The sequence below is a fragment of the Salmo salar genome, chromosome 20, assembly GCF_965601325.2.
Source record: "Salmo salar chromosome 20, fSalSal1, whole genome shotgun sequence".
In the NCBI taxonomy this organism is placed as follows: domain Eukaryota; kingdom Metazoa; phylum Chordata; class Actinopteri; order Salmoniformes; family Salmonidae; genus Salmo; species Salmo salar.
In genome coordinates this window covers 57,479,116-57,506,728 of record NC_138310.1, presented here as the reverse complement: position 1 = coordinate 57,506,728, position 27,613 = coordinate 57,479,116, and the positions used below count along the sequence as shown (strand labels likewise).

General features: G+C 41.2%; 2 protein-coding genes and 1 long non-coding RNA gene across 6 annotated transcripts in view; 2 read left to right on the top strand and 1 right to left on the bottom strand.

The window, feature by feature from the left end:
- Window positions 1-700: 700 nt before the first annotated feature.
- LOC101448036 (beta-carotene oxygenase 2a) lies at window positions 701-6,161 on the top strand. The gene is given in 12 exon segments (NM_001279077.1): window positions 701-847; window positions 1,110-1,299; window positions 1,440-1,651; window positions 1,768-1,883; window positions 2,116-2,218; window positions 2,389-2,526; window positions 2,768-2,928; window positions 3,101-3,268; window positions 5,063-5,200; window positions 5,361-5,543; window positions 5,693-5,803; window positions 5,908-6,161. Coding segments are annotated over 12 exon segments (1,665 nt in total). The 5' UTR covers window positions 701-825; the 3' UTR covers window positions 6,031-6,161.
- Window positions 6,162-7,677: 1,516 nt separating this feature from the next.
- LOC106580953 (uncharacterized) lies at window positions 7,678-8,510 on the bottom strand. The gene is made up of 3 exons (XR_001323004.3): window positions 8,429-8,510; window positions 8,004-8,112; window positions 7,678-7,765 (listed from the first exon to the last, which is right to left on the bottom strand). It is a non-coding gene; the product is annotated as an uncharacterized LOC106580953 (long non-coding RNA).
- Window positions 8,511-15,736: 7,226 nt separating this feature from the next.
- The window catches only part of LOC106580924 (sortilin-related receptor), a 96,377-nt gene continuing 84,500 nt past the window's right edge, over window positions 15,737-27,613 (top strand). Inside the window, exons 1-3 of one of the 4 annotated variants that reach the window (XM_045703672.2) lie at window positions 15,737-19,570; window positions 20,685-20,873; window positions 27,363-27,479. In XM_045703672.2, the coding sequence (XP_045559628.1) occupies window positions 20,811-20,873; window positions 27,363-27,479 (180 nt within the window). In that variant the 5' untranslated portion in view covers window positions 15,737-19,570; window positions 20,685-20,810. Of the gene's footprint in view, window positions 19,571-20,484; window positions 20,874-27,362; window positions 27,480-27,613 lie in introns of those variants that run through there. The other 3 variants (XM_082966565.1, XR_014381892.1, XM_082966564.1) reach the window with 3 other exon arrangements.

The window sequence follows — 27,613 nt, the reverse complement described above, 5'->3', positions numbered from 1 at the left end:
GAATTTAAAAAGCTGTAGTGTATGTACCCTTTCAGACAAAACAAACATACCATAGCCGAGGCGCTTTCAAGGCGCCACATTCCATGTCTGAAAGGGGTATAGCTCAAACGGTTTTGTAATATTTCAGTCTTCTGTGTGTATATAGTTTAATATTGGGATGCAAACTCAAAACTGAATACATTCCACTCTATATCTGACATGGTACAGGTATATTCTCTTTTTAAGCCCATAACCATGTGTGTGAGGTGTATACTTTTGTTTCAAAGTAGATTTGTTTAAGACTACCAAGAAACACTGTGTGACCTTGATTTAGCCCACTGCAGTAAAAGGTTAAATAACAAATAATGTACCCAGATCTCTTAAATATATAGACAGCTAATGAACACGCTCCAAAATACCATGTTTTATACAGAGATCATCCCCCTGATTGGGTTATCAGAGTTCTTTTTTGACCGCAGAGGAAGATGTTTGGGGTTGGGGATGCTGCCATTTTTTCACTGACAGGAAAATTTAGGACTAGTAAATGCCCAGTGCACTACTTTGTGAGATTTTTTTATTACATTTCTTATTCATAAATATTTTTTGGTTTAGATTTTTCAGGGGGTGCGGTAGCACCCCTACTTCTCGCAGCTATGCTTACAGACCTTCTGTTCTACAAAGACTTATGTAAGAACCACCACGTGGTCTAAAGGGTTGTGCTACAGCTACAGTATAAAGCTCAGCAAGTTACACTAAGTAGCACACAGGAGCTTCACATGAGAAGAGTCCTATCACTTGCACTCCCATCAAGCAAGACAGCCACAGACATTCTCAATTCTGACAACCATGTCACCTCCAAGCAATACAGGTATGTTGATGTTTTCCAATGAGGGTTAAAGCGTTTTGCAGTCATACTGTATATTGCCTAATTTATTTTCATCTCATCTTTAAAACATATGACTATTCAGTTTGTAAAAAGAAATCTAAGAGTAATTTATTGTAGGCCTATTAATCCCCACAAGATCCTTTAATACAATTTCTAGTTCTGCTTTGATATCTATCTGCTGTTTTGCTTTGTAGGTCTTCAGATGTTTTGGGGTAGTAATATTGTCTGGACTTTGCCCTTGCAGACCTGAAAAAGAAGAATAAGGATCATCATTACACAGACGTGCACGGCCTGCCATGCATTGAGAAGATCGTGGCTTCTGTGGATGAGACCCCAGAGGCCATCAGCACTAATATCAGTGGAACTATCCCAGAGTGGATTAGTGGCAATTTCCTCAGAAACGGACCAGGAAAGTTTGAGATTGGTAATAATAAGTGAGTATATTTTAACAAGCTATATATGTTTGACCAGAATCAGATGAGGTGTAAATGACTATTTATGCATATATGAAATGATTTTTTTGTAGGTCTCACCAAGTCAAAGTACTACATTAACTATTTCTTCTGCTTCTCAGATTCAACCACTGGTTTGACGGAATGGCCCTCCTGCATCAGTTCAAAATCGCAGGGGGTCAAGTGACCTACAAGAGCCGCTTCCTGGGAAGTGACTGCTACACAGCTAACAGTGAGAACAGCCGCATCGTTGTGTCTGAATTCGGGACTGTGGCCATGCCAGACCCCTGCAAGAACTTCTTCCAGCGCTTTCTGTCCCGGTTCGAACTGCCACGTGAGTTTACCGTTCAAGTCTGCAGTTCAAGAGTTTGAGGTAAAAGAGTATTGAATATATGACAGAGAATTGATTTGCGTTGTACTAACCACATGAAAACTGTCTTTGGTCCACAGAAGGGTCAGATAATGACAATGTGAGCTTTGTGACGTACAAGGGTGATTACTACGTGAGCACGGAGACAAACTTCATGCACAAGGTGGACCCTGAGACACTTGAGACAAAGGAAAAGGTACGCCTTAATAAAATATTGCATCAGAGCTACTAGAGTGCAGCCTTTTCTTTTCTTTTTAAAGGCCTACACACACTACCTACAGTAGCCTTTATACACAAAGGGTTCCATTCAGTCTAAACAAATAGCCAATTGATTTGGTTGAAATATTTAATAAGAGCCCTATTGCATTATAGGATAGCATGATTGAAGGGCTATTAAGACATTTCATTGTTGTTGTTGCTCTCAACAGGTGGACTGGAGCAAATTCATCGCTGTCAATGGAGCCACTGCCCACCCCCACACAGACCCTGATGGTACAACATACAACATGGGGAATTCTTACTCTGCTAAAGGTAAGTAAGGAACCAGCCCCTGTCCATTCACTAACCACCTTCACTAAAGTCTAACATCTATTACAGATTAAGAATGACAAAACACAAACCACAAACCTGAAATCTGCCTGCAAAAAAAATGGCCAAAGCTTAGTTTTCCAAGTTCCAAATAAAACCTGTCTTTTTATCAGGTGCAATTTACAATATAATCCGTGTGCCTCCGACAAAGACAATGCCAGAAAACCCAGAGGAAACCCTGGAGGGAGCTACTGTAGTCTGTTCTATTCCCTCAATGGACAAGGCAAGACCTTCATACTACCACAGCTTTGGTGAGCAGACCACACAAAGCCTCCACAGGCTTCATAGCTAATGACACATTTAAATGTAAACAGCCTTTCATGTAAACCCTCTCACGAGTAGATGGCTCACTCACACAACCATGTTCAAAGCAAAATGGTCATGTTTCATCCTTTTGCTAATCAGAATGCACAGCAATGATCTATCAATACTGATATGATCTGACTCAACTCCAAAAGAGTGCCAATTGATATACTGCTCATTTGATTTCAGCAATGTCGGAGAATTACGTGGTGTTTATTGAGCAGCCTATAAAAATGGACCTCTTGAAGATTGTTACAGGCAAGCTGAGAGGAAAGGGTATCAGCGATGGGGTCTACTGGGACCCTAAACTTGAGACCATCTTTCATTTGATTAACAAGCAAACAGGCAAGGTAAGACCTTGGTATAGAAAGCCCTGGAACTCTTGGAGTCTCTCAATTAGTTTAAAAAGTTTTGGTAAAAGACAAGCCAGGAACGAGACAACAAAGGATACTAAGCCTACAGTAAATACTTGTAAGTTACACGCTTCATTTCTGATGACTGACATCCTTTATTCTCTTCCAGCTCTACTCAGTCAAGTATCACGCCAAAGCGCTGTCCACGTTCCACCAGATCAATGCCTGGGAGGAGAATGGCTTCCTGGTTATGGACCTCTGTGCCGCAGATGATGGCAAAGCCATCAACAACTACATGATTCAGAACATGCGCAAGTCAGGAGAGGCTCTCGACGAGGTTAGTATCAGTCTAAATTGAAGGGTATAACACTTCATAACTTTAATGAATAAGCATTAATAAACTAAAAAAAGACTAATACTAACTACAAATACTTATTTCAGTATTTGTAAACATTTATCAAATTGTGTATATTTTATAAAGCATTTATAATGGCTTATTCATTAAAGCTATACAGTATACTATAGTTTTGGCAAGTTGGTTGGGACATCTACTTTGTGCATGACACAAGTCATTTTTCCAACAATTGCTTACAGATTATTTCACTTATAATTCACTCTATCACAATTCCAGTGGGTCAGAAGTTTACATACACTAAGTTGACTGTGCCTTTAAACAGCTTGGAAAATTGGCTTTAGAAGCTTCTGATTGGCTAATTGACATCAGTTGAGTCAATTGGAGGTGTACCTGTGGATGTATTTCAAGGCCTACCTTCAAACTCAGTGCCTCTTTGCTTGACATCATGGGAAAATCAAAAGAAATCAGCCAAGAACTCAGAAAAAAATTGTAGACCTCCACAAGTCTGGTTCATCCTTAGGAGCAATTTCCAAACGCCTGAAGGTACCACGTTCATCTGTACAAACAATAGTACGCAAGTATAAACACCATGTGACCACGCAGCCGTCATACCACTCAGGAAAGAGACGCGTTCTGTCTCCTAGAGATGAACGTACTTTGGTGCGAAAAGTGCAAATCAATCCCAGAACAACAGCAAAAGCCCTTGTGAAGATGCTGGAGGAAACAGGTACAAAAGTATCTATATCCACATTAAAACGAGTCCTATATCGACATAACCTGAAAGGCCACTCAGCAAGGAAGAAGCCACTGCTCCAAAACCGCCATAAAAAAGCCAGACTATGGTTTGCAACTGCACATGGGGACAATGATCGTACTTTTTGGAGAAATGTCCTCTGATCTGATGAAACAAAAATAGAACTGTTTGGCCATAATGACCATCGTTATGTTTGGAGGAAAAAGGGTGAGGCTTGCAAGCCGAAGAACACCATCCCAACCGTGAAGCACGGGGGTGGCAGCATCATGTTGTGGGGGTGCTTTGCTGCAGGAGGGACTGGTGCACTTCACAAAATAGATGGCATCACGAGGAAGGAAAATTATATGGATATATTGAAGCAACATCTCAAGACATCAGTCAGGAAGTTAAAGCTTGATCGCAAATGGGTCTTCCAAATGGACAATGACCCCAACCATACTTCCAAAGTTGTGGTAAAATGGCGTAAGGACAACAAAGTCAAGGTATTGGAGTGGGCATCACAAAGCCCTGGCCTCAATGCTATAGAAAATTTGTGGTCAGAACTGAAAAAGTGTGTGCAAGCAAGGACGCCTACAAACCTGACTCAGTTACACCAGCTCTGTCAGAAGGAATGGGCCAAAATTCACCCAACTTTATTGTGGGAAGCTTGTGGAAGGCTCCCCGAAACGTTTGACCCAAGTTAAACAATTTAAAGGCAATGCTACCAAATACTAATTGAGTGTATGTAAACTTCTGACCCACTTGGACTGTTATGAAAAAAATAAAAGCTGAAATAAATAATTCTCTCTACTATTATTCTGACATTTCACATTCTCAAAATAAAGTGGTGATCCTAACTCACCTAAGACAGGGAATCTTTACTAGGAGTAAATGTCAGGAATTGTGTAAAAAATGTATTTGGCGAAGGTGTACTGTATGTAAACTTCCGACTTCAACTATAAGTGTAACCAGCCGAAGTCACTAGGATCAGGAATCCTACGTGTGAACTGGTTGAGGTTGAAAATATATATATTTTTAATTAGGTGTACAACACTATGTGCAGAGTGTTCCCCCGGCGATTTGTCTTGCCTCTCAACGTGGACATGGAGACACCCTGTGGGCAAAATTTGAACACCCGCCCCGACAGCACTGCCACTGCCACCAAGACTGCTAAGGACAAGGTGTGTGTACAATAATCATGCACAAGTCTTCTGTTATACAGCACTGCTGAAATACAACACTCATTTTCCAATCAAGTTCATTAAACAAAAAGTTATGTGATTAGCCTCCACATTATGTGAATATTCAGCATCAGAGCCTCACTAAACACTCTGTCTGCAGGTGTTCTGTACACATGAGGATCTGCACGATGAGGAACTCCATAAGTACGGAGGTCTCGAGTTCCCACAAATCAACTATGCCAAGTACAACACCAAACCATATCGCTACTTCTACGGTTGCGGTTTCAGACATCTAGTAGGAGACACTCTCATCAAGATGGACCTCCAAGGCAAAAGAATGAAGGTTGGTTCAGTTATATTGATTCTTCCTTCCTTTTTAAAAACACTGAAGAATATCTGCATCTATTGCGATGAGTGATGTAGGCCTAGGTAATATTTGGCAGTTTGATGTTAGGAAGTTCACTGCTGACCTTCACACTACTGTGCTTTAAGGTGTGGGAGCATCCTGGACTGTACCCTTCAGAGCCTGTCTTTGTACCCTTGCCTGGCACTACAGAAGAGGATGAAGGTGTCATTATGTCTGTGGTCATCACTCCAAATAAGGTCAGTTCCCCTTTAAACACCGATGCACATTGGTAAACAATTGTTGTCTCCTAACTCCCAATGTTAGCCTCCTAACTTAATTTAAACATGTTCCCCTTCTCCAGGACAAAAGCACGTTCCTGTTGGTTTTGGATGCCAAGACATTCAAAGAGTTGGGCAGAGCTGAGGTGCCTGTGAACATTCCCTATGGTTTCCATGGGACATTCAACTCCACTATGACTCATTGAAGGCTTCTATCAGTAAAAATTTAGGAGGCCCATCAGAGTAACAACACAAACGCGTGAATTGTACTTTGTTCTCCATTTCTTGTAAAGTATATCCTTTCTGATGGTTGACTAGATAGATAGCCATCAAAGCACCTTATTGTGAAGTTTACTTTAAAGCACTGTGAAAAACTTGTTAGTTCCATGCAAACAAAGAAAATGTGTGTCCACTCCTGTTTTGTGAATATATAAAATCTCTATATAAACAACTTCTAATAAAAATATGTATTAAGAAAAGCCATGAGCAAATGTTTTATAATTTGGCTCACTCACCACCAAAAAGGTCCTAATAAATCTTTAAAAAAATACTATTAGAAAAAGTGAAATATAGGCTATGATAACACCACGCAATATTCCATATGATATACAGATGAATTAGTCCTAGTCTGAATGGAATCCATTGACTCGTGTGGTCACTCACACAACACAGTTACTTCCTAAAAGTGAGTTTCCTGATTGGTAATGGTTAGGCTATATTTTACTGTCTCAAGTAAAAAAGATAACTAATTATATACATTTTCAAAGACGAGTGCTTAACTTTGAAATTACACACACTGAAACGTCAATCTTTTAAAGCTATTTATTGTTTACAGTAGGCTACATAGGCCTAGAGCAACAGTATTCCTAATGTTTAAATACAAATAAATAGCTCATATATAAAGATATTAACCACAATGACACTCACATTGTGTTTGCCAGTGTGGGATTAAGAGTGAAGACGGTCAACATAAAAAGCATACATACAGGTAAAAAGAAAAGTACTGACATGTTACTGATTGAGATCCGTGAGGAAATATTTACAAATGTCTGTAGCACGCAGGCCTATGTAGCTAGTCTATCCCTGCAGTTTGTCAGAAATAAGAGCCAAGGTACGTCTCAAGTGTTCTTTCTTCTCTTTCAGGTGTGACGCCAAGTTTCTGGCCTCCATCAATATGTCTTCCAACTCCCTAACTTGTGAGGCATCTATTGCAGCCCTCTCACTGTAGGAAACAAAGGCACTACGTAGGATGGACATGACAGTGTGTACAGATTATGTCAAGAGAAGCATATTCACCTAATGCTTGTTTATCATAATACAAAACTGTGTGTTTATGCAGTATGCTTGCCTGGGTACTTAACGTAATATGTGATGTGGGTTAAGTACTGACATTTAAACTCCAAAATGTGTTGTGACATTACAAAGAATGGAATGAAAACCTGTTCTCAACACGTTTGTCACATTACCTTTGTTGTACCTACCTCAACACTTCAGAGTATTTGGAAAATAGCATGTTGACCTCTCTATTTGCACCTATCATTTGAAGGAAAATAAAAAGAGCAGTAATGTATATATCAATACAAGCCATTTACCAGACACCTTTATCAAAAGCAACTTAGTCATAAGCACATTATTTTTTTGTACTGGTGGGACTTGGGAATTGAACCCACTATCCTAGCGTTGCAAGCTCCATGCTCTACCACATGAGCTACATTCTATTGTTAGATAAATATTTTTTCTTGTAAATGGTATCAATTGAGCCAAACATGTATAATTATTATCTATGAAACATAGAGATACAAATTATTCCAAACCAAATATGTGCATACCTGCAAGTTCAGCCTCAAACAAATCTGAAGAGTATGAAGCTGGTGTTTTACTACTGTGTGCTTTTTTCTTTTTTTCTGGAGAATTGTCACAATATGCAGATGTTTGTTCAACCTATTGCAATGAAAGAGAAAAGACAACTCAAATACTGCAACACAATCAATATGGATTTGCCTGGACTAACGTTAACTAATAAGAAACGGACATTGATATGGTTGAGTTGAGAATAGATGTAAATACGTAAGTTAGCTAGGCTATCCCAAAGGTGAATGGAATACTTGTTTTTCTAATGGCCCTGGGGAGTTTATGTACTTTTCCAGCAAATGGCATCAAAACTGCAGCATTTCCTGACCTCTTGTGTCAATTTTTGTTTTGGGCCTTTGTTGTCCATTCCCCTCCCTGTCGGTGGCATCACTCTGCCTGGCATTGGTCACTTAAACGTTTTTCACACTCACTGCTTACTAAAAAGTTACATGTAGAGATATCTGCGGTTAGCTACAATGGCTGATGAGAGACTGCATTTTAACACCGTGTAACATGCTAACGTTAGCTAATGTTTCTTCGCCTGTCTAACTGAAAAATTGCAGCTAGCGAACAACAAGCTATCAGCTGCAGAAACAGCGCAGCTGACCTCAACTAACAAACCCTGCTATCTGCGTTAGTTAGCTAGAATGTTTTGCTTAAACACATCCTTAATTCATTTCAAGGTAATTTACAAAAATGCGTTATGTAAAATTGAGCAGCTAGCAACCTAAAACATTAGAAAAGTAGACGTACTTTTGCGTATCCGTTTGGTTTGCCAAATTCGAATTCCGATTGTTTTGCGCGAGCCAATCCGAAAGTTTCATAACATTTTACGAACCTACTGTTCCAAGTATTATTATTTTATAAATCCCTCAAACTTGTGAAACTTAAAAAGTTGGAAAAAATATTAAAGTCATGTCTCTGAATGTCTGTTAAAAAATCACGTCCTGAATTATTATTTTTGGGGGGGTTCGCCTGGTGTTTTATTATTTTATTATTTTCATTGTATTCACAGGAATGTCCCTGTATTGATGTGTAATATTGTTATTATTGTTGATTAATTAAAAAAAAAAAAAACACTAAAATACAAAAATAAAATACAAAAAAGGACTATTATGATATACCGCTACCTACTGTCTAGACAGTGAAGAATATTACAGACAAATCCTAAATCCTGTACCCCAAAATATTAAAGTATCTTAATGACAGTGTCTGATTATGCAATGAACCTCTGGTACTTTATATACAGTAAGTACTGAATTGGTTGATGTTTATACTTGTGCGTTTTCAGTCCATGTGCTGCCTGGCTGTCTTGTCTATAATAAAGGCAGTTTTAATTCCCCCATGTTACCTGTTAATGTATTTAACTATGTCTGTATTTGAAGATAAGTGTGTTTATATGAGAAAATGAATTGCCTTCAAAATGTGTGTCTGCTGTATGAACACAACAACGACCGTCCTAATGGCTGTTTCCGAAAAACCTGTGCCTGGTCAGCACAATTGGTATAGAGTAGCTGCACCTCCCTTCATCCTCAATGGCACAGAACCACAGATAGAACAATGAGCTGTTGCAGACCAACCCAGCCAGAGCTAGTTATAACAATTTTTGACATAACTACTGAAGATTTCCTCCCCTTGCAAGATTTATGTGCAGGCCCCTAGGGATCTAGGGGCAGGCCTGGTTTATGTGCAGGCTTGGTTCACCAACTACTTCTCAGACAGAGTTCAGTGTGTCAAATCGGAGGGCCTGTTGTCCAGACCTTTGGCAGTCTCTATGGGGGTACCACAGGGTTCAATTCTCGGGCCGACTCTTTTCTCTGTATATATCAATGATATAGCTCTTGCTGCGGGTGATTCCTTGGTCCACCTCTTCGCAGACGACACCATTCTGTATACATCTGGCCCCTCTTTGGATACTGTGTTAACAAACTTCCAAACGAGCTTCAATGCCATACAACACTCCTTCCGTGGCCTCCAACTGCTCTTAAACGCTAGTAAAACCAAATGCATGCTCTTCAACCAATCGCTGCCCGCACCCGCCCGCCCGACTAGCATCACTCTGGACGGTTCTGACTTAGAATATGTGGACAACTACAAATACCTAGGTGTCTGGCTAGACTGTAAACTCTCCTTCCAGACTCATATTAAGCATCTCCAATCCAAAATCAAATCTAGAATCAGCTTCCAATTTAGCAACAATGCCTCCTTCACTCACACTGCCAAACATACCCTCGTAAAACTGACTATCCTACCAATCCTCGACTTCGGCGATGTCATTTACAAAATAGCCTCCAACACTCTACTCAGCAAACAGGATGCAGTCTATCACAGTGCCATCCGTTTTGTCACCACTGCGACCTGTATGCTCTCGTCGGCTGGCCCTCGCTACATATTCGTCGCCAGTCCCACTGGCTCCAGGTAATCAAGTCTATGCTAGGTAAAGCTCCGCCTTATCTCAGCTTACTGGTCACCATAACAACACCCACCCATAGCACGCGCTCCAGCAGGTATATCTCACTGGTCATCCCCAAAGCCAACACCTCCTTTGGCCGCCTTTCCTTCCAGTTCTCTGCTGCCAATGACTGGAACGAATTGCAAAAATTGCTGAAGTTGGAGACTTATATCTCCCTCACTAACTTTAAGCATCAGCTATCTGAGCAACTTACCGATCGCTGCAGCTGTACACAGCCCATCTGTAAATAGCCCATCCAACTACCTACCTCATCTCCATATTGTTTTTATTAACTTTTTTGCTCTTTTTGCACGCCAGTATCTCTACTTGCACATCATCATCTGCACGTCTATCACTCCAGTGTTAATTTGCTAAACTGTAATTACTTCACTACTATGGCCTATTTATTGCCTTACCTTCTTACTCCATTTGCACACACTATATAGATTTTTCTATTGTGTTATTGACTGTACTTTTGTTTATACCATGTGTAACTCTGTGTTGTTATTTTTTGTCGCACTGCTTTGCTTTATCTTGGCCAGGTCGGAGTTGTAAATGAGAACTTGTTCTCAACTGGCCTACCTGGTTAAATAAAGGTGAAATATACTGCTCCAAAAAATAAAGGGAACACTTAAACAACACAATGTAACTCCAAGTCAATCACACTTCTGTGAAATCAAACTGTCCACTTAGGAAGCAACACTGATTGACAATAAATTTCACATGCTGTTGTGCAAATGGAATAGACAACAGGTGGAAATTATAGGCAATTAGCAAGACACCCCCAATAAACGAGTGGTTCTGCAGGTGGTGACCACAGACCACTTCTCAGTTCCTATGCTTCCTGGCTGATGTTTTGGTCACTTTTGAATGCTGGCGGTGCTTTCACTCTAGTGGTAGCATGAGACGGAGTCTACAACCCACACAAGTGGCTCAGTTAGTGCAGCTCATCCAGGATGGCACATCAATGCGAGCTGTGGCAAGAAGGTTTGCTGTGTCTGTCAGCGTAGTGTCCAGAGCATGGAGGCGCTACCAGGAGACAGGCCAGTACACCAGGAGATGTGGAGGAGGCCGTAGGAGGGCAACAACCCAGCAGCAGGACCGCTACCTCCGCCTTTGTGCAAGGAGGAGCAGGAGGAGCACTGCCAGAGCCCTGCAAAATGACCTCCAGCAGGCCACAAATGTGCATGTGTTTGCTCAAACGGTCAGAAACAGACTCCATGAGGGTGGTATGAGGGCCCGACGTCCACAGGTGGGGGTTGTGCTTACAGCCCAACACCATGCAGGACGTTTGGCATTTGCCAGAGAACACCAAGATTGGCAAATTCGCCACTGGCGCCCTGTGCTCTTCACAGATGAAAGCAGGTTCACACTGAGCACATGTGACAGACGTGACAGTCTGGAGACGCCGTGGAGAACGTTTTGCTGCCTGCAACATCCTCCAGCATGACCGGTTTGGCGGTGGGTCAGTCATGGTGTGGGGTGGCATTTCTTTGGGGGGCCGCACAGCCCTCCATGTGCTCGCCAGAGGTAGCCTGACTGCCATTAGGTACCGAGATGAGATCCTCAGACCCCTTGTGAGACCATATGCTGGTGCGGTTGGCCCTGGGTTCCTCCTAATGCAAGACAATGCTAGACCTCATGTGGCTGGAGTGTGTCAGCAGTTCCTGCAAGAGGAAGGCATTGATGCTATGGACTGGCCCGCCGGTTCCCCAGACCTGAATCCAATTGAGCACATCTGGGACATCATGTCTCGCTCCATCCACCAATGCCACGTTGCACCACAGACTGTCCAGGAGTTGGCACATGCTTTAGTCCAGGTCTGGGAGGAGATCCCTCAGGAGACCATCCGCCACCTCATCAGGAGCATGCCCAGGCGTTGTAGGGAGGTCATACAGGCACGTGGAGGCCACACACACTACTGAGCCTCATTTTGACTTGTTTTAAGGACATTACATCAAAGTTGGATCAGCCTGTAGTGTGGTTTTCCACTTTAATTTTGAGTGTGACTCCAAATCCAGACCTCCATGGGTTGATAAATTGGATTTCCATTGATTATTTTTGTGATTTTGTTGTCAGCACATTCAACTATGTAAAGAAAAAAGTATTTAATAAGATTATTTCATTCATTCAGATCTAGGATATGTTATTTTAGTGTTCCCTTTATTTTTTTGAGCAGTGTATATATTTTTTCCCATGGCAACATCTATGTTCCTTTCCACACCTCTCTGCCTGTGGGGAAATAATGAGCAATGTGCAGTAGAACAATCTGTATGTGTAAGGATCTAATTGTGAGTAAATTATTGCAAGCGGCTATGTCACGACTTCTGTCGAAGTCGATGCCCCTCCTTGTTCGAGTGGTGCTCGGCAGTCGACGTCACCGGTCTTCTAGCCATCATTGATCAGTTTTTCATTTTCCATTGGTTTTGTCTTGTCTTCCATCACACCTGTTTCCAATCCCATTAATTACATGTGTATTTAACCCTCTGTTTCCCCTCATATCCTTGTCGGTGATTGTTTGTTATGTATGTGTGGATTATGTATCGGTGTGCGACGGGTTATTTTTTACCCGGGTTATTTTGTACATTTGTTTTTGTAATAAATACTCCAGTTTAACCACTTTGGTTTCTTCTGCGCCTGACTTCCCTGCCACCTACATACACGTCTATGACAGGCTAATCTTTTTTCAAGTCAAAAATCTCACACAGATATTACTGGTCACCACAAGATCAATTCAGATTATTCCAAAGGTGTACCTATAACCAACTCACTCCCGTTTTTATAATAATTACCCATGTGTAGCCTGTTGTCTCTAAGACACCTTTATTTCACAATCTATTGTGCCAGTGTATCACCAAATCAATGAAGAAACACAATGCAAAAGCCCCCATATCCACTTTACATCATATAAAATCGTGTTTTTAATGTACTCAAATCAAATTTTATTTGAACACATGCGCTGAGTACTACAGGTGTAGACCTTACAGTGAAATGCTTACTTACAAGCCCTTAACCAACAATGCAGTTTTAAGAAAATACCTTAAAAAAGTAAGCAAATCGTGTTGTTAATGTCCTCGGTTGGAGACAACTATCATGTTAACTCTACATGTGATATAAGCGCAGGTTGTGTTTTTGTGCATTTGCATTTGCAGTACAGTAGGTTAAGTTGTGTGATTTGTCATGTCTGCCTATTGTCCAGTGGTAGGAGTGAGACCTAAGATACTTGTTTGTGTGAACATAGATGCTCTATTCCATTCTGATCTATTCTATTCCCCTTGTAGATAATGACGATAATGGTGAATCAAATACAAGGAAAAGCTTTGCTTTCTGGGGACATGATAATCTAAGCCACTGTTTTAAGGCTATGCGGTTTTAAAGCATTTTGCCCATAAACTATTTGCCCATAAACTAAATAAATAAGACAGTTGTGAATTGAATGCAATTTCCCATGTTCTTTGCTTAGCTTATATTTGTTGACAATTTTAAACACAAAACACCACACATGTGGACATAGTACAATGCCATTAAAAGCATAGAGGATAACACAAAAAAGTGTAAAACGTATTTCCATTCTGGTTGTCTTGAAAATACATAAAAACAAAAAATATACACAAGATTATAACATGAAAACAAATTGAATCTCAAATACATCTCATCAATAGGGAGGAAACCGTATAAGGAATATGTCACGTCCTGACCAGTATAAGGGTTATTTGTTATTGTAGTTTGGTCAGGACGTGGCAGAGGGTATTTTGTTTGTGGTTCGGGGTGGTGATTTATGTAGTAGGGTGTTTGATTTATTATTTCCGGGTTTTGGTCTATGTTCTATGTTTTTGGTCTTTTCTATGTTCTTTCTGGTTTGTGGTATTTCTATGTGTAGGTTGATGGGGGGTTGGGCTCTGAATTGGAGGCAGGTGCTTTCTCGTTGCCTCTGATTGAGAGTCCTATATATGGGTAATTGTTTGGTGTAGTGTTGTGGGAGATTGTTTCGCCTGACGTGTTGTTTGTGAGTGTGTTGTTATTTTGGTGTTCTCGTTATTTAAAAATAAATACAAAATGAGCATCCACATTCCTGCTGAGTTTTGGTCCTCAATACCCGACGACAACCGTTACAGAATAAAATAGATGACCAAGTAACGTTAGTTGAAACAGTTACACTTTCTTTAACCTCTACAAGATCGGTGTCCCCCACCCGCAGGACGGTTGAGCTAACGTGCGCTAATGTAATTAGCATTAGGTTGTAAGTAAGAAACATTTCCCAGGACATAGACATACCTGATATGGGCAGAAAGCTTAGGTTCTTGTTAATCTAACTGCACTGTCTGATTTACAGTAACTATTACAGTGAAATAATACCATGCTGTTGTTTGAGGAGAGTGCACAGTTATGAGCTTGAAAATGTATCAATAAACCAATTAGGCACATTTGGGCAGACTAACAGCATTTTGAAAAGAAATGCAATGGTTCATTGGATCAGTCAACAAAAAAAATGCACATACACAGATGCCATCTGGTGGCCAGAATCTAAATTGCGCCTAGAGTCCTAAACCATATTAGCCTTTCTTACATTTTAAAGATGATGTATTATCTTTTATCAGATCTAATGTGTTATTCTCCTACATTAATTTCAATTTCCCACAAACTACAAAGTGTTTCCTTTAAAATGGTATCAAGAATATGCATATACTTGCTTCAGGTCCTGAGCTGCAGGCAGTTAGATTTGGGTATATCATTTTAGGCAAAAATTGAAAAATGGGTCAGATCCTTTAAAGCTTCATACAAACATGGTCTCTTTTCTGTTTTCTTGAGTAAGGCAGCTCCCAAATGCAGGTGTTTCAGCCTAGCTCTGCTTTCTGTGGTGGTGGGGCAAGCCAGCAGAAAATATGGAGCGTTGCGCCGTGATTGGCTCAGTGTTCTGCCACTCATGGAGACACTACTTCACTGCCAATACTAATGGTAGACCTCGAAAATTCTAGCCCCTTGGGTGCTGCCATAGAGTTACATTAGAAGTGGCCATCCAAGAAGGCTCAAAGTCATTGGACACAGATAAAAGTATGTCAAATCATGTTATATCTACAGTGGCTTTGATTGGACTGATCATGTCAACATTATACTTTCAAAATCTTAGCTAGCGGTCATCATCATAAATCAAGTCAACAATCTACTGGCAAATCCTTTTTAATCATTGTCATATGAAGAGAAATAATGAAGAGAAATTATAGATAAAATGTATCGGTGCTCATTGGCCATTGGACATAAACATTACATAAATTGGAAATCGCAAATTCAACAATGAGGGGTTTGGAAGGAATCAGTGGCTAACTGCAAGCATTGAAAATCAATCATTAGCCTGCTTTTCAGTGGAGTGGCTGTGGCTGTGTGTTCCCAAGTCTAAGATTAAGGGTCTCTTTTCCTAATTTAAAAATAGAAACATTCAACATTGGCCATGCTGTCAATTAAGCATGATAGTGACGCGCTCAAAATTGTTAACTCTGAACTGCAAAATCTGACTTTAGTGAGTTCAAGACAACTGGGAACTCTGGAAAAACGAGCTACGACTGGGAAAATACATTTTGAACTTTCAAAACTGCCATGCTAGAGGTCTGTCTCCATGCTGCACGTCAATTCCTGTTGAACGTGGAATGAGGAAGAGCTCGGTTTTGTTTGCTTGAAAAGTTTGTTCTTTGAAAGTGTATTGGAAAGTTCTTGGTAGCTAGCTAGCTTCTTAATTTGGATCCTGCAACGCAGGTGGCATCAGTTGCTAGGACTGCTTGTCTCTTTCCAGTGATCCTGCCGACCAAGAATGGGTCTGAGGAGCTATTTAGCATCACAGCTATTTAGCATCTTGAACGCAGCCAGCGACACGGTTAGCCATTGTGGCTGGGACCGCAAATTGTCCTGGGTTTGTGGCTGTCTAGATCCCTGCTGTTTGTTGTTTTCAATTTTACCTGTGACCTGCCCTGTCTGGAACTGCGAGGAGTAACAGCCTAACCTACGTTGCTAACTACCATGACAAAGACCAAAGCCGGCGGGAGTACCGTTGAGGACAGTGGTGTCTCTTTATCACACGTGAAGGATCTTTTAAACAAACAGAAAGAGACCTACAAACAGTTGTTACAACAACAAGAAAAGTGTTTTGTTCAAATACTCGTGGACTCTACTAATAAAAGAATGGACGACCTGACCAGAGAGGTCCAGGACCTGAAGATCAGTTTGCAGTTTTCCCAGGGTCAGCTCGATGAGTTGAAACAGGAGAACGGCAAGATGACAGCAATCTGTAAGTCATTGAGAGAGGACATCAGTTCTGTGTGTGAATCTATGATAACAATGACAGATAAATCAGACTATCTAGAGGGACAATCAAAGCGGAACAACATGGCTGTGGACAGAACTGCAGAATCTCCACATGAGACCTGGAAAAAGTCTGAGGACAAAGTGAGGGAAATGATCTCTGAGAAATTGAAGATGAACCACAGGAAGACTGAGGTGGAGAGCGCCCACATGAATGGAAAACCCACCGCCGGCCCAGGTAATAGGCTCAGGTCGATAGTGGTCAAGTTCCTGAGGTTCAAGGGCAAGGTAGTTGTTCTGGAAAGAGCCAAGAACTTGAGAGGAACGTATATCTTCCTCAACGAGGCCTATCCTGAAGCTGTACGCCAGAAGAGGAAAGAACTGATCCCAGCCATGAAAGCTGCCAGAGCGCGTGGGGACATTGCTTACATCCGCTATGACACGCTCATTGTCCACCCTCCCTCCCAGAAGCCTGGAAGGGATAAGAGAGCCAAGCCTATGGGTTCGTAGCTTTAACCCCGCAGCACACACACACACACACACATTGATTAATGGACTGCTGAATGTATATATATTTTTTTTATCTTGCTTTGTTTGCTCTTTTCAGTATTATGTCTATCTCTGATAAGCTACCCAGGAAAGGGCTGAAAGTTGCCCATATTAATATATGTAGCCATAGAAATAATGTTCATGAAATCAATAACTTGCTAACATCAGATAACATTCAGATATTAGACATTTCTGAGACTCAGTTAGATAATTCATTTGATGATACATCAGTAGCAATACAAGGATATAACATCTATAGATGATACCTAAATGCTTATGGGGGAGGTGTTGCTGTATATATTCAGAGTCATATCCCTGTCATGCTTAGAGAAGATCTTATGTCAAGTGTTGTGGTTGCAGGTTCACTTGGCACATCTAAAGCCTTTTCTTTTGGGGTGTAGCTATAGGCCACCAGGTGCTAACAGTCCGTATCTAAATAATATATGTGAAATGCTTGATAGTGTATGTGATATAAACAGAGAGATCTACTTTCTTGGGGATCTGAATATTGACTGGTTTTCATCAAGCTGTCCGCTCAAGAGGAAGCTTCTTACTATAGCCAGTGCCTGTAATCTGGTTCAGGTTATTAATCAACCTACCAGGGTGTTTACAAACACTACAGGAACAAGATCATCCACATGTTTCGATCACATTTTTACTAATGCTGTAGAACTTTGTTCTAAAGCTGTATCTGTACCCATTGGATGCAGTGATCACTATATCCAGGAAAGCCAAAGTTCCAACAGCTGGACCTAAAATAGTGTATAAGAAATCATACATTATTTTTTCTGTGACTCTTATGTGGATGATGTTAAAAATATTTGTTGGTAGGATGTGATTAATGAGCAGCATCCAGACGCTGCACTTGATGAATTTATGAAATTTCTTCTTCCAATTATTGATAAACATGCAACTGTTAATAAGAAACTGACTGTTAGAACTGTTATGGCTCCATGGATTGATGAGGAATTGTAAAACTGTATGGTTGAAAGAGATGGGGCAAAAGGAGTGGCTAATAAGTCTGGCTGCACATCTGACTGGCTTACTTACTGCAAATTGAGAAATTATGTGACTAAACTCAACAAAAAGAAGAAGAAACTTTATTATGAAGCCAAAATCAATGATCTAAAGAATGATGGAAAAAAACTTCGGAGCACTTTAAATGATATTATGGGCATAAAGACAAATTCAACTCTGTCTTTCATCGAATCAGATGGCTTATTCATCACAAAACCATTTGATGTTGCCAATTATTTTAATGATTATTTCATTGGCAAAGTGGGCAAACTTAGGCAGGAAATGCCAAAGCATGTGTGTCCATGTATGCTGATGATTCAACCATATTTGCATCAGCAACCACAGCTAATGAAGTCACTGAAACCCTTAACAAAGAGTTGCAGTCTGTTTTGGAATGGGTGACCAGTAATAAACTAGTCCTGAACATCTCTAAAACTAAGAGCATTGTATTTGGTTCAAATCATTCCTGAAGTGCTAGACCTCAGCTGAATCTGGTAATGAATGGTGTGGCTGTTGAACAAGTTGAGGAGACTAAATTACTTGGAGTTACCTTAGATTCTAAACTGTCATGGTCAAAACATATAGATTCAATGGTTGTAAAGATGGGGAGAAGTCTAGCCGCAATTAAGAGATGCTCTGCTTTTTTGACACCACACTTCAAAAAGCAAGTTCCGCAGGCTCTAGATTTGTATAATCTTGATTATTGTCCTGTCGTGTGGTCCAGTGCTGCAAGGAAAGACATAGTTAAGCTGCAGCTGGCCTAGAACAGAGCAGCACATTTTGCTCTTAATTGTAATCAGAGGGATGATATAAATACTATGCATGCCAGTCTCCCTTGGCTAAGAGTTGAGGAGAGACTGACTGTATCACTTCTTCTTTTTATAAGAAACATTAATGTGTTGAAAATGAATTGTTTGCATAGTCAACTTACACACAGCTCTGACACACACATTTATCCTACCAGATATGCCACCAGGGGTCTTTTCACAGTCCCCAAATCCAGAACAAATTCAAGAAAGCGTACAGTATTATATAGAGCCCTTATTGCATGGAACTTCCTTCCATCTCATATTGCTCAAATAAACAGCAAACCTGGTTTCAAATAACAGATAAAGCAACACCTCGCAGCTCAACGCCTCTCCCCTATTTGACCCAGATAGTTTGTGTGTGCATTGACATGTAGGCTACGTGTGCCTTTTAAAAAATGAATGTAGTTCTGTCCTTGAGCTGTTCTTGTCTATTGATGTTCTGTATTATGTAATTCAGTATTACGTTTCATGTTTTGTGTGGACCCCAGGAAGAGTAGCTGCTGCTTTTGCAACAGCTAATGGGGATCCCAATAAAATACCAAAAATACCAAATCCAACTCGGAATTGTACATCGGGAACTCTGGCCTCTTTCTTGAGCTATGACCTGAAGATCATTGACGTCATCATGATTTAACCTTTTTTTCTGAGTTCCCAGTTGTCTTGAAAGCACCATAAATCCAGAGAATGCCAGACTTTGATGACAAAGTATGATGACAAAATTTGCCCATGAAGGACCGCTGCGCCACCTTCCTATTCAAGTGAGCACAGCACAACAAGGTGAGTCCAAAAATGTCTTATATGCTGCTGCATAAATTACGTAATATGCCAGGGAGATATGTATACTGTAGCTAAGAAAGTAATACTAAGTGTATGTTGTGTAGTAAGCTGTTAGTAGCCTATGTGCCTCACCCTAATAATTTGATATATTTTCACCTCTTAATTTAGCCTTCTGTTCTGACTTGGTGGTGCACATGTAGCTATAACCTGTTTTGGAGAAATCATAGAATATTGCAAGAGCGTTCATTGTCTGCTTAAATGCTCCTTTATTTATCTTACGGTTCTGACTTTGTGTACAGGGAGAACACTATAAGAACCGCACATGTTCTGAATTCTGTCGCTGTACATTTCAAAAGTGCTAAAACAAATAGTTATATTGACTACGTCCATCCTAGCTCGCTCATTAATGTCTTAATCGAAATTGCCTTTTATCCGCTCGTCGTCCCCTTATGCCATAGTTTGTACATCTCAATTGTCAGTTGAAACCACATTTGTTTAAGCAAGTCAGCCATATCAGCTAAGGCAGTAAATGAGGCTGAATTAACTGTTTCACTGCCAGACAAGGCTCTGTCTGATAGCCAGTTGTAGCAGTGGTATAGTGCAATTAATGTATTGTTTAATGTGGTGTAGTGACTTTGCTGGCATGCATCCCACATATTTTTCATAATTTATATATACAGAATTGGTTGTATATCATGTTGGATATTTTTTAAGTACATCCACTCATTCAAGATACAAAAAAGTCGCTAACAATGGGCAAATTAATTTTCCTTTGCTTGGTGTCCGGTGTGAGCGGAGTTAATCATTATTTATACATTCCATTGGTCCTTAACAAAAATCTCCACCAACCCGAGGCTCCGGGCCATGCAAAACGAGCTCGACCAATGCCACTAGCAGAATTTGCTTAGGGAGGTGGGTGATGGGGGACGTGCCTCCTACGCTTACTCCAATCGCCACTCGAATGAGCTCTTCTCGTTACCTAAACGAAACATACACAAACATGGCGACAAGACAGACAGTCAAGATGCTGTCTCCTCTTAGGTTTACAATATATTTGTTATTTTTCTTTTCTCCCGGGACATTTTCTTCCACCCTTCGTCTGCATCGAGACCAGCGTTTCTTGCTACCGCAGGACAGGGGGTTTTCTACGGTTAACGCAAAGGAAGAATTTATCCATGGAATAGGCGCGGATGCGAAGCGACGAGCTGCACGTAGTGCAAGGGAAGACATAGCTCCGGGCATGTATCAGCATCGCAATCGGCGGAGTGCAGTCGAACCACCCGTGCCAAAGGTGTATGGACAGGTAATGCATTACTTCTCCAGTAGTAACTACAATTCTACTGAAAGCAGGTCTCACGTCACAATCGGAAGGCTATCCTAAGTTAGCTACAGTAGCTAGTTAGGTTTAGCAACTAGCTAGTTTAGTAACGGACCTCAGCAGCCTATATGGCTTTCTCATTTCATGCGCGACCCTTGCCGAGGAGAGGTGAAGAGCAAATAACCAAAGCCAGGCTGTCGAAGTCAGTCTAGCTTATTGCCAAGTGTGTGATTATCAGTACCACTGTACCTAGGTAGCTACTAGACTTTTTTAGAACAGACTGTCCCCTTTCAGCACACGATGCCATGGCGGGCTCTTTCTTCCCAATGTAAGGCTTGAGCTACCACAGAATGCTCTGGCATAACCTATTCAATTACGCCACTCTATCTAGTAAACAAACCCTCCGTTTTAAAGTCTACCTACAGACCGGCACGCATGTATTGCACAAGGTCTTTGAATTATCTTCTTGACCAACCCAATACAGTATTTTATTTTATCTGACCAGTTTTTCTGAAACCTGGTGATCATAGCATATCATCACAATCACACAGTTTTGTCTGGAAAATCCAAATTACAGTATACATAAACTTAGCAGTAACACACCATCATAGCTGGGTGACAGACATCAACAACAACATCATTCTAATTAGCCAAGACTGACACAATAGTCTTCCCAATGTGGAGATGTATGCCTTATTGGAGGGTGCAAATGTTGTGAAGAGCCAATAGTGGCACTCTTTGCATATTTGATTTTTGTTATGGTTGATTTTTGTAAGACGTTGAAGCCTCTTTGCTGAGTATCTCTATAATGTGATTTCTTATTTATCACGGTAGTCTGCTCTTCGGTATTCCCTGCATTCCACACATCCTCAAATTGGATCAGAAATGGTTGCTTATGTGATCAGTTTTGGATATAATATTTAGCCACTTTGGAATTCCTCTGCTGGTCAGATGTTGTGTTTTGTTCTGGAGGGTGTTCATTGAATCAGATGTGTATTTAGGTTAACTGTAGGCAAGATGATGTCTTCTTGGAATGAGAGTAAGCTGTTGTTTAGCCCCCCCCCCCCCTTCAGAAATATCCCCAAAAAGCACACTGTTTCTTCCACCGAACAGTAAATAAACACTGACAGTGTCTCCCCACACACCCATTTCCCTAACTATGAAAGCCAATTTGTTTCTTCAGGGATTAAATGGCTTTTTTCATTAGATAGGGCACCCATGGGATTCAGCCTAGAAGTTTCTAAAGGTGCTGCAGCGAAAATTCACAAAATTCACAGAAAGGTACATACTTTGTTAATAAATAAGGTAGGATATTTGTAGCAACTGTAGGGCTGTTATTTTGGCATTTAAGTTCAAGTAAGCTTCCAGTCCCCCGTCCCTAACCATACTGAGCTATATAGATCCCGATATAGATATATTTCTCCCATTTAAATTGAATTGTTGTACAAATCTGTATCGGATGTTGTCAGTGTGTGTGAAATGTGGATACAGTTAAGCAATTTCTTAGTTTAAGAACTAGGAATGTGGCTTTAGAGATCCAGCTAATTGACCAAAAATGTAGCCATCATTCCTGATAAGTAGAAAAAACAAACTCTGAGACATGACTTCCAGTAAAAACCCTTAGTCATATGGTGGAGGCAGTCACGGAGGGGGCTGTATTGTGAAATTCAAGCAGGGAGTGTGACTGAAACATGCTTTGAGCATCTGCCAGTCGAGATTCTCACTCAAAACAAACAAGAGAGCCAGGCCTCTAGTCTAGACCTCGGTCCTGTTCAGCAGAGACAGAACGTCTTGAAACGGAGTGAAATGCAGAGGTCATACCTGAACTTGTCCAATAGTGGTTTTGTGTTGCTTTGCAAATTGTTTTGCTAGTGCGTGCCCTACTCAACACACCCCTGAAGTCGCTCAATCTAGCCAGTCAACAGTTTCCCACAGTTCACAAACATCTCCAGGGAAATAACATGGCACACACTAAAGGTGTGTTGCAAGCAGGATCTGGTTCCCTGCCACATGACCCATAGTAAACAGATCGAACAGGGTTTGTGCATAAGACCACAATACAAGTGTCATGTGCCATGGTGATGTTTGGCTTGGGGAATTCTTGGCTGTACTCATTTTCCTCATTATTGTTCATAGGGGTCATTATGTCACACGTAAGGAGCCTTGATTAATATATTTGACTATACTACTATGGTGCCTGGACTTGTTCTAATGCATGTCGTCTAGCCTAATTCTATGAGCCTGTGTGAGCAAGAAGGATACATATGTTTACAGTTTTGTGTTGAGTTTCAATAGATTAGGCCTAATGTAGTAGGACAACTGATACTGTTTGCTAACTGCAGCAAAGCGAGTGCCGGATAAAAATAGGTGCCATGGTAATCAATGAGAATCCTGATAATTTACATTTACATTTTAGTCATTTAGCAGACGCTCTTATCCAGAGCGACTTACAGTAGTGAATGCATACATTTCATACATTATTATTTTTTTTTTCTGTGCTGGCCCCCCGTGGGAATCGAACCCACAACCCTGGCGTTGCAAACACCATGCTCTACCAACTGAGCTACAGGGAAGGCCACAATCATCATAAATAAGTCATGGTTCAATATCTGCAGTTTTATTGCTGTCTCATTCATTATTTCGGCATGTGTGTGTGAGCCGGCGAGCGATAGAACAAGCATTGGCAAGTTATACCAGCTAGGTCCCCTTCAAACATTTCATTGGTTTCTTTTGGGTTTGTATATCATTTACTACAGTCTGTCACAGTCTATGACAGATCCTTTCAGGACTACAATTACAGACTAGTTTTTGACCCTTCAAACACACTTACTGTTTCGGAGTGAATTTACTGCAAGTTGCAGTAACGAAGGTGAACAATGCAGATATGGAAAAGGTATGTCCAAACGTGTATTTTCTCTGCTGTGTGTGTGTGTGTTTGTAAGTTGCATTTCAGCTGACTAGTCTCTCAAGGCCAGATGATAGACGTACTAAATCACCTGAATGAATGAGCTGAATTAATGTGTTTGTGCAGCACCAACTTAACCTCCCGAAGAACACACACACAAAGCTCACCTGAAGTCTCACTTCAAGCTTGTTTCTCACATTTTACCCCAACAGAATGTGCCAGGCACTCATTAATGTTTTGCTATCTGGCTACTCTTCAGCTGGCAACAGCATCGAGACATTCAGCACGATCTGCCATGTTAACCCACTTATCATTCAGCCTTGTGAAGAAGGACTCTAGTCTCTGTCAAGGAGGCTATTTCAGAGATTCCACAGAGCAGAGCAGACCTTTACATAACATAGCCGAGCCCAGACTACACCATGGAGAGATAAACTAGCCTATAACACATTGATATTAGGGCCTGTCACAGCTAGTTGGTCATCATTCAGTGTATATAACAAAAAAAAAACTATTGTGCGGTATGACTGTCACAGACAGTGGTGCGATTGGGCTGGATCCAGCCATAAATACACACTGGTAGATTGAAAATGTAATGAATGCCAGTTCTGCAGCAGGCGATGATGTCATTGTCGGTTCAGCTCCGCTCCAACGGTGACACTCTGTCAGCAGTTGTTCATTCTGCTCTCTTGAATAATGAAGGAGAACATGGTGGGGGAGATGTAAATACTCTCCCTATTTCACTGGGGTTTTTCTTTGCTTGTTGTTCTTGTTGAGGAAAACAGATTGAAGTAGTAGAACCAAGGTTGTGTTTAGTAGGGCACAAAACCATTTTGTCACCGGAAACAAAAATGAGTGTTTCTTGGACAAGTTCAGGTATTAGCCTACCTTCCTGTTTCACTCGTTTCAAAACAATTTCTCTCTACTGAACACACCCGTGCTTCTCAAAGAAGGGAGGGTACATGAGGAGAGAAAATATTTTTGGGGCACCACAAAAGCGTCTCCTGGATTACCAATGAAAACAATTTTGAGGAGAGTCCAGATTGATGTGACTGACGTGCCTCGTTGATATTGTGCTTTTGAGTTTGGACTGATGGAATCAGCATTGACCAGTCTCCTTCAGACACTCGGCAATGGCTTTTGTAAAGCATGGTTTGCGTACTTTCTTTTCCATTCTGATGGAGTTTTGCAACTGACATCAATCTAGCTTCGTCCGGATAGTGCCAACGGAGCATGAGCTGTGAGCTATGGACAGATTAATTTACTGTTCCTCTCTGGTGAGTTTCAAGGTTTGTCAGAGATAATAATGTTGAATAATTTGGAGCTTGTTAGATGCTTCCAGAGCTTATGTCAATGCACTAGTGCAAAGGACTGAGTAGTGTTAGAATCCCTGGCACTTGCTTGGTAAAGACTGCTGGTCGCCCGTCCTAATGCCCCAGTGACCAACATGCTGCCTAATAAACAGATGTGCTGAGTCACTTCTTTCTTTGCCACTTTTAACTATCACACTAGCAAACTCAACATCTGGAATCTTGACTATCTATGCTAAAAACCGTTTGGCAGAGCTAAACAGGACTCTATCGCCATGATCAAAGTTAGGCACATTTTCAGGCCCAACATTTACATTTTCAAGGCCTCAATTGGAGCAGTACTATCACAGAGTTTCTTAACCTAGAGGTGCAACGTCGCAAGACTCCTGGGAACGAAAACAACTTTATATTGAAGGAGTGCCTTTGATTTGACGGCCTGCATGCGCAGTTCAGCGCTAGACGACCGTTTGACCCGATGACGTGTTTCTATGCCTGAGCTTAGCTAGCCAACGTCTCCATGACATCACCTACAAGTGTGATCAGGGATTTCTATTGGAGAAGCAGTTTTAGGCCATCTTCATACTGTACTGTCTTTGGTAGTATCGTCAATCACTTGCAAGACCACAAGCAATAGGAGATGTCATTGTGCTCAAGCCCCAAAATGTCTCCACACAATGATTATACCAATTATTCATTTGATCACAAATCCAAATAGGATGCAGTTAGTCAGTCCCATCTACTCTAAAAGCTGTATTATGAGATATAGCTAAAGGTAGCCAGACCTTTTGGGACCCAACAGACGACAGTGAGTTTTTGAGGCCCTAACCCCAAGTATAGTACAATGCTTCACCTAACTGGAGATGGTTGGAGTGAGGCTCATGTCATTACCTGATGTTAATGGACGGTTTTGTTGTCGAGCTCGGCTAGAGGAATAGATTGTGTCTCATGCTGCCATTTGCAGCAGTTTACCAGTGCCATCACTCTCCTGATTCAGCAGTGTCAGGAGGACCACATGGTCCTCGGGCAATGAGGCTTAAAAGGCTCTGAGATTTACCGCAGAGTCATCTCAGCCTTGAAGAAGGCCTTGCCTTTGGCTCAGCTGACCTCCTGGTGCGTGTTCAGTAGGGCCCGCCATAGCGAAATGTTTTAAAACCTTCTGAATGAGCGTTTCGTATTAGACAAGTCCAGTTAGTTGAAGTGTTCGACTATTTTGGAACTCTGTTTCTCAGGCAATGAGAATGTTATATGACATGGAATGAGTTACCTTATTGCAATGTTCATGCTGAAATCATGCTTATACAAACAACAAATTCTTGTAGGCTATTTTGTAGCAATTTGCAGCAGAAATCACATTCCATTACTAAGTCTACAAGCCGTAGTACCAACAGTTGGTGTAAAGTTACCACTGAAAGAAGAGGAGCGTTTGTTTATCATTTATACAGAAATGACGGTCTTTGTGTTGTCCAAGTCTGAAGAAATACTGTAGTGTAGGGAGAAAACTGAGCTTTTTGAAGACTCACAGCCCCCTGCAGAATGATAAATTAAGAATGAGAGAGGGGAGTGCTCAGATGAGAGGTAAAGGCAGTGGGATTTAAAATGACATACTTTTTGGGGATTCACACTTCACAGACTTATTTTCAGAGCTGCACCAATGGAGCATTAGCGTTTGATTGAGCTGTGCCTTCTGCTTTTACACTACTACGTCTACCACAAGCACTTAGTATAGCAGCATTGTGTTGTTTCACACAGTGAAGGCCTTTGACAGTGGGAAATGTGACGTAAAGCTGGTCACTGCTTGTTTTCACTGTCTCTCTCACACACACACACACACACACACACACACACACACACACACAAGGAGGGAGAGGAGCCTTTAGCAAGGTGCTCCTCGCAAGGTCATAACAATAAGACCACGAAGTGCGTTGCCATAGTAACGTGCATCAGTAAGCTTCCCCGGATAAAAGGAGGAATAAAGAAAAGCACGACAGCTCTGTTCAATACACCAGACACAGCCAGGCAAGGTACAGCAACATTTCACAGAGTGATTTCTACCAGCTAAGAAGATGCCGGAAACCCAGCAAAATCATTACAATGTCTAGCTGATATCAAATTTGTTATGAAATGCTATTATGGTCCAAGGATGTTTATCGGAGATAAAAGCGACTGTAATCTATCAGATATTGGCCTCGTGTTGAGCTGCATTTTGATTAAACAGAACAAAAATACATCAGGTCAGTTGAGAGACTGTTCTTTTGTTTGCAGGCCAACCTGAACGATTCCCATAACCAGATGGTGGTGCACTGGGCCGGGGAGAAGAGCAATGTCATCGTTGCGCTGGCCAGAGACAGTGTCGGAGCCACAGGTCCCAAGACTAGCTCGGTGAGTACACAGTAGTACACTTCCTGCGACTACAGGAGTACACTTCCTGTGAGTACACTAATGTAGTAGCCTACATTTCCTGTAAGTACATTAACACACCTTGTGTGCGGGATGGGGATCCACAATCACCCGAC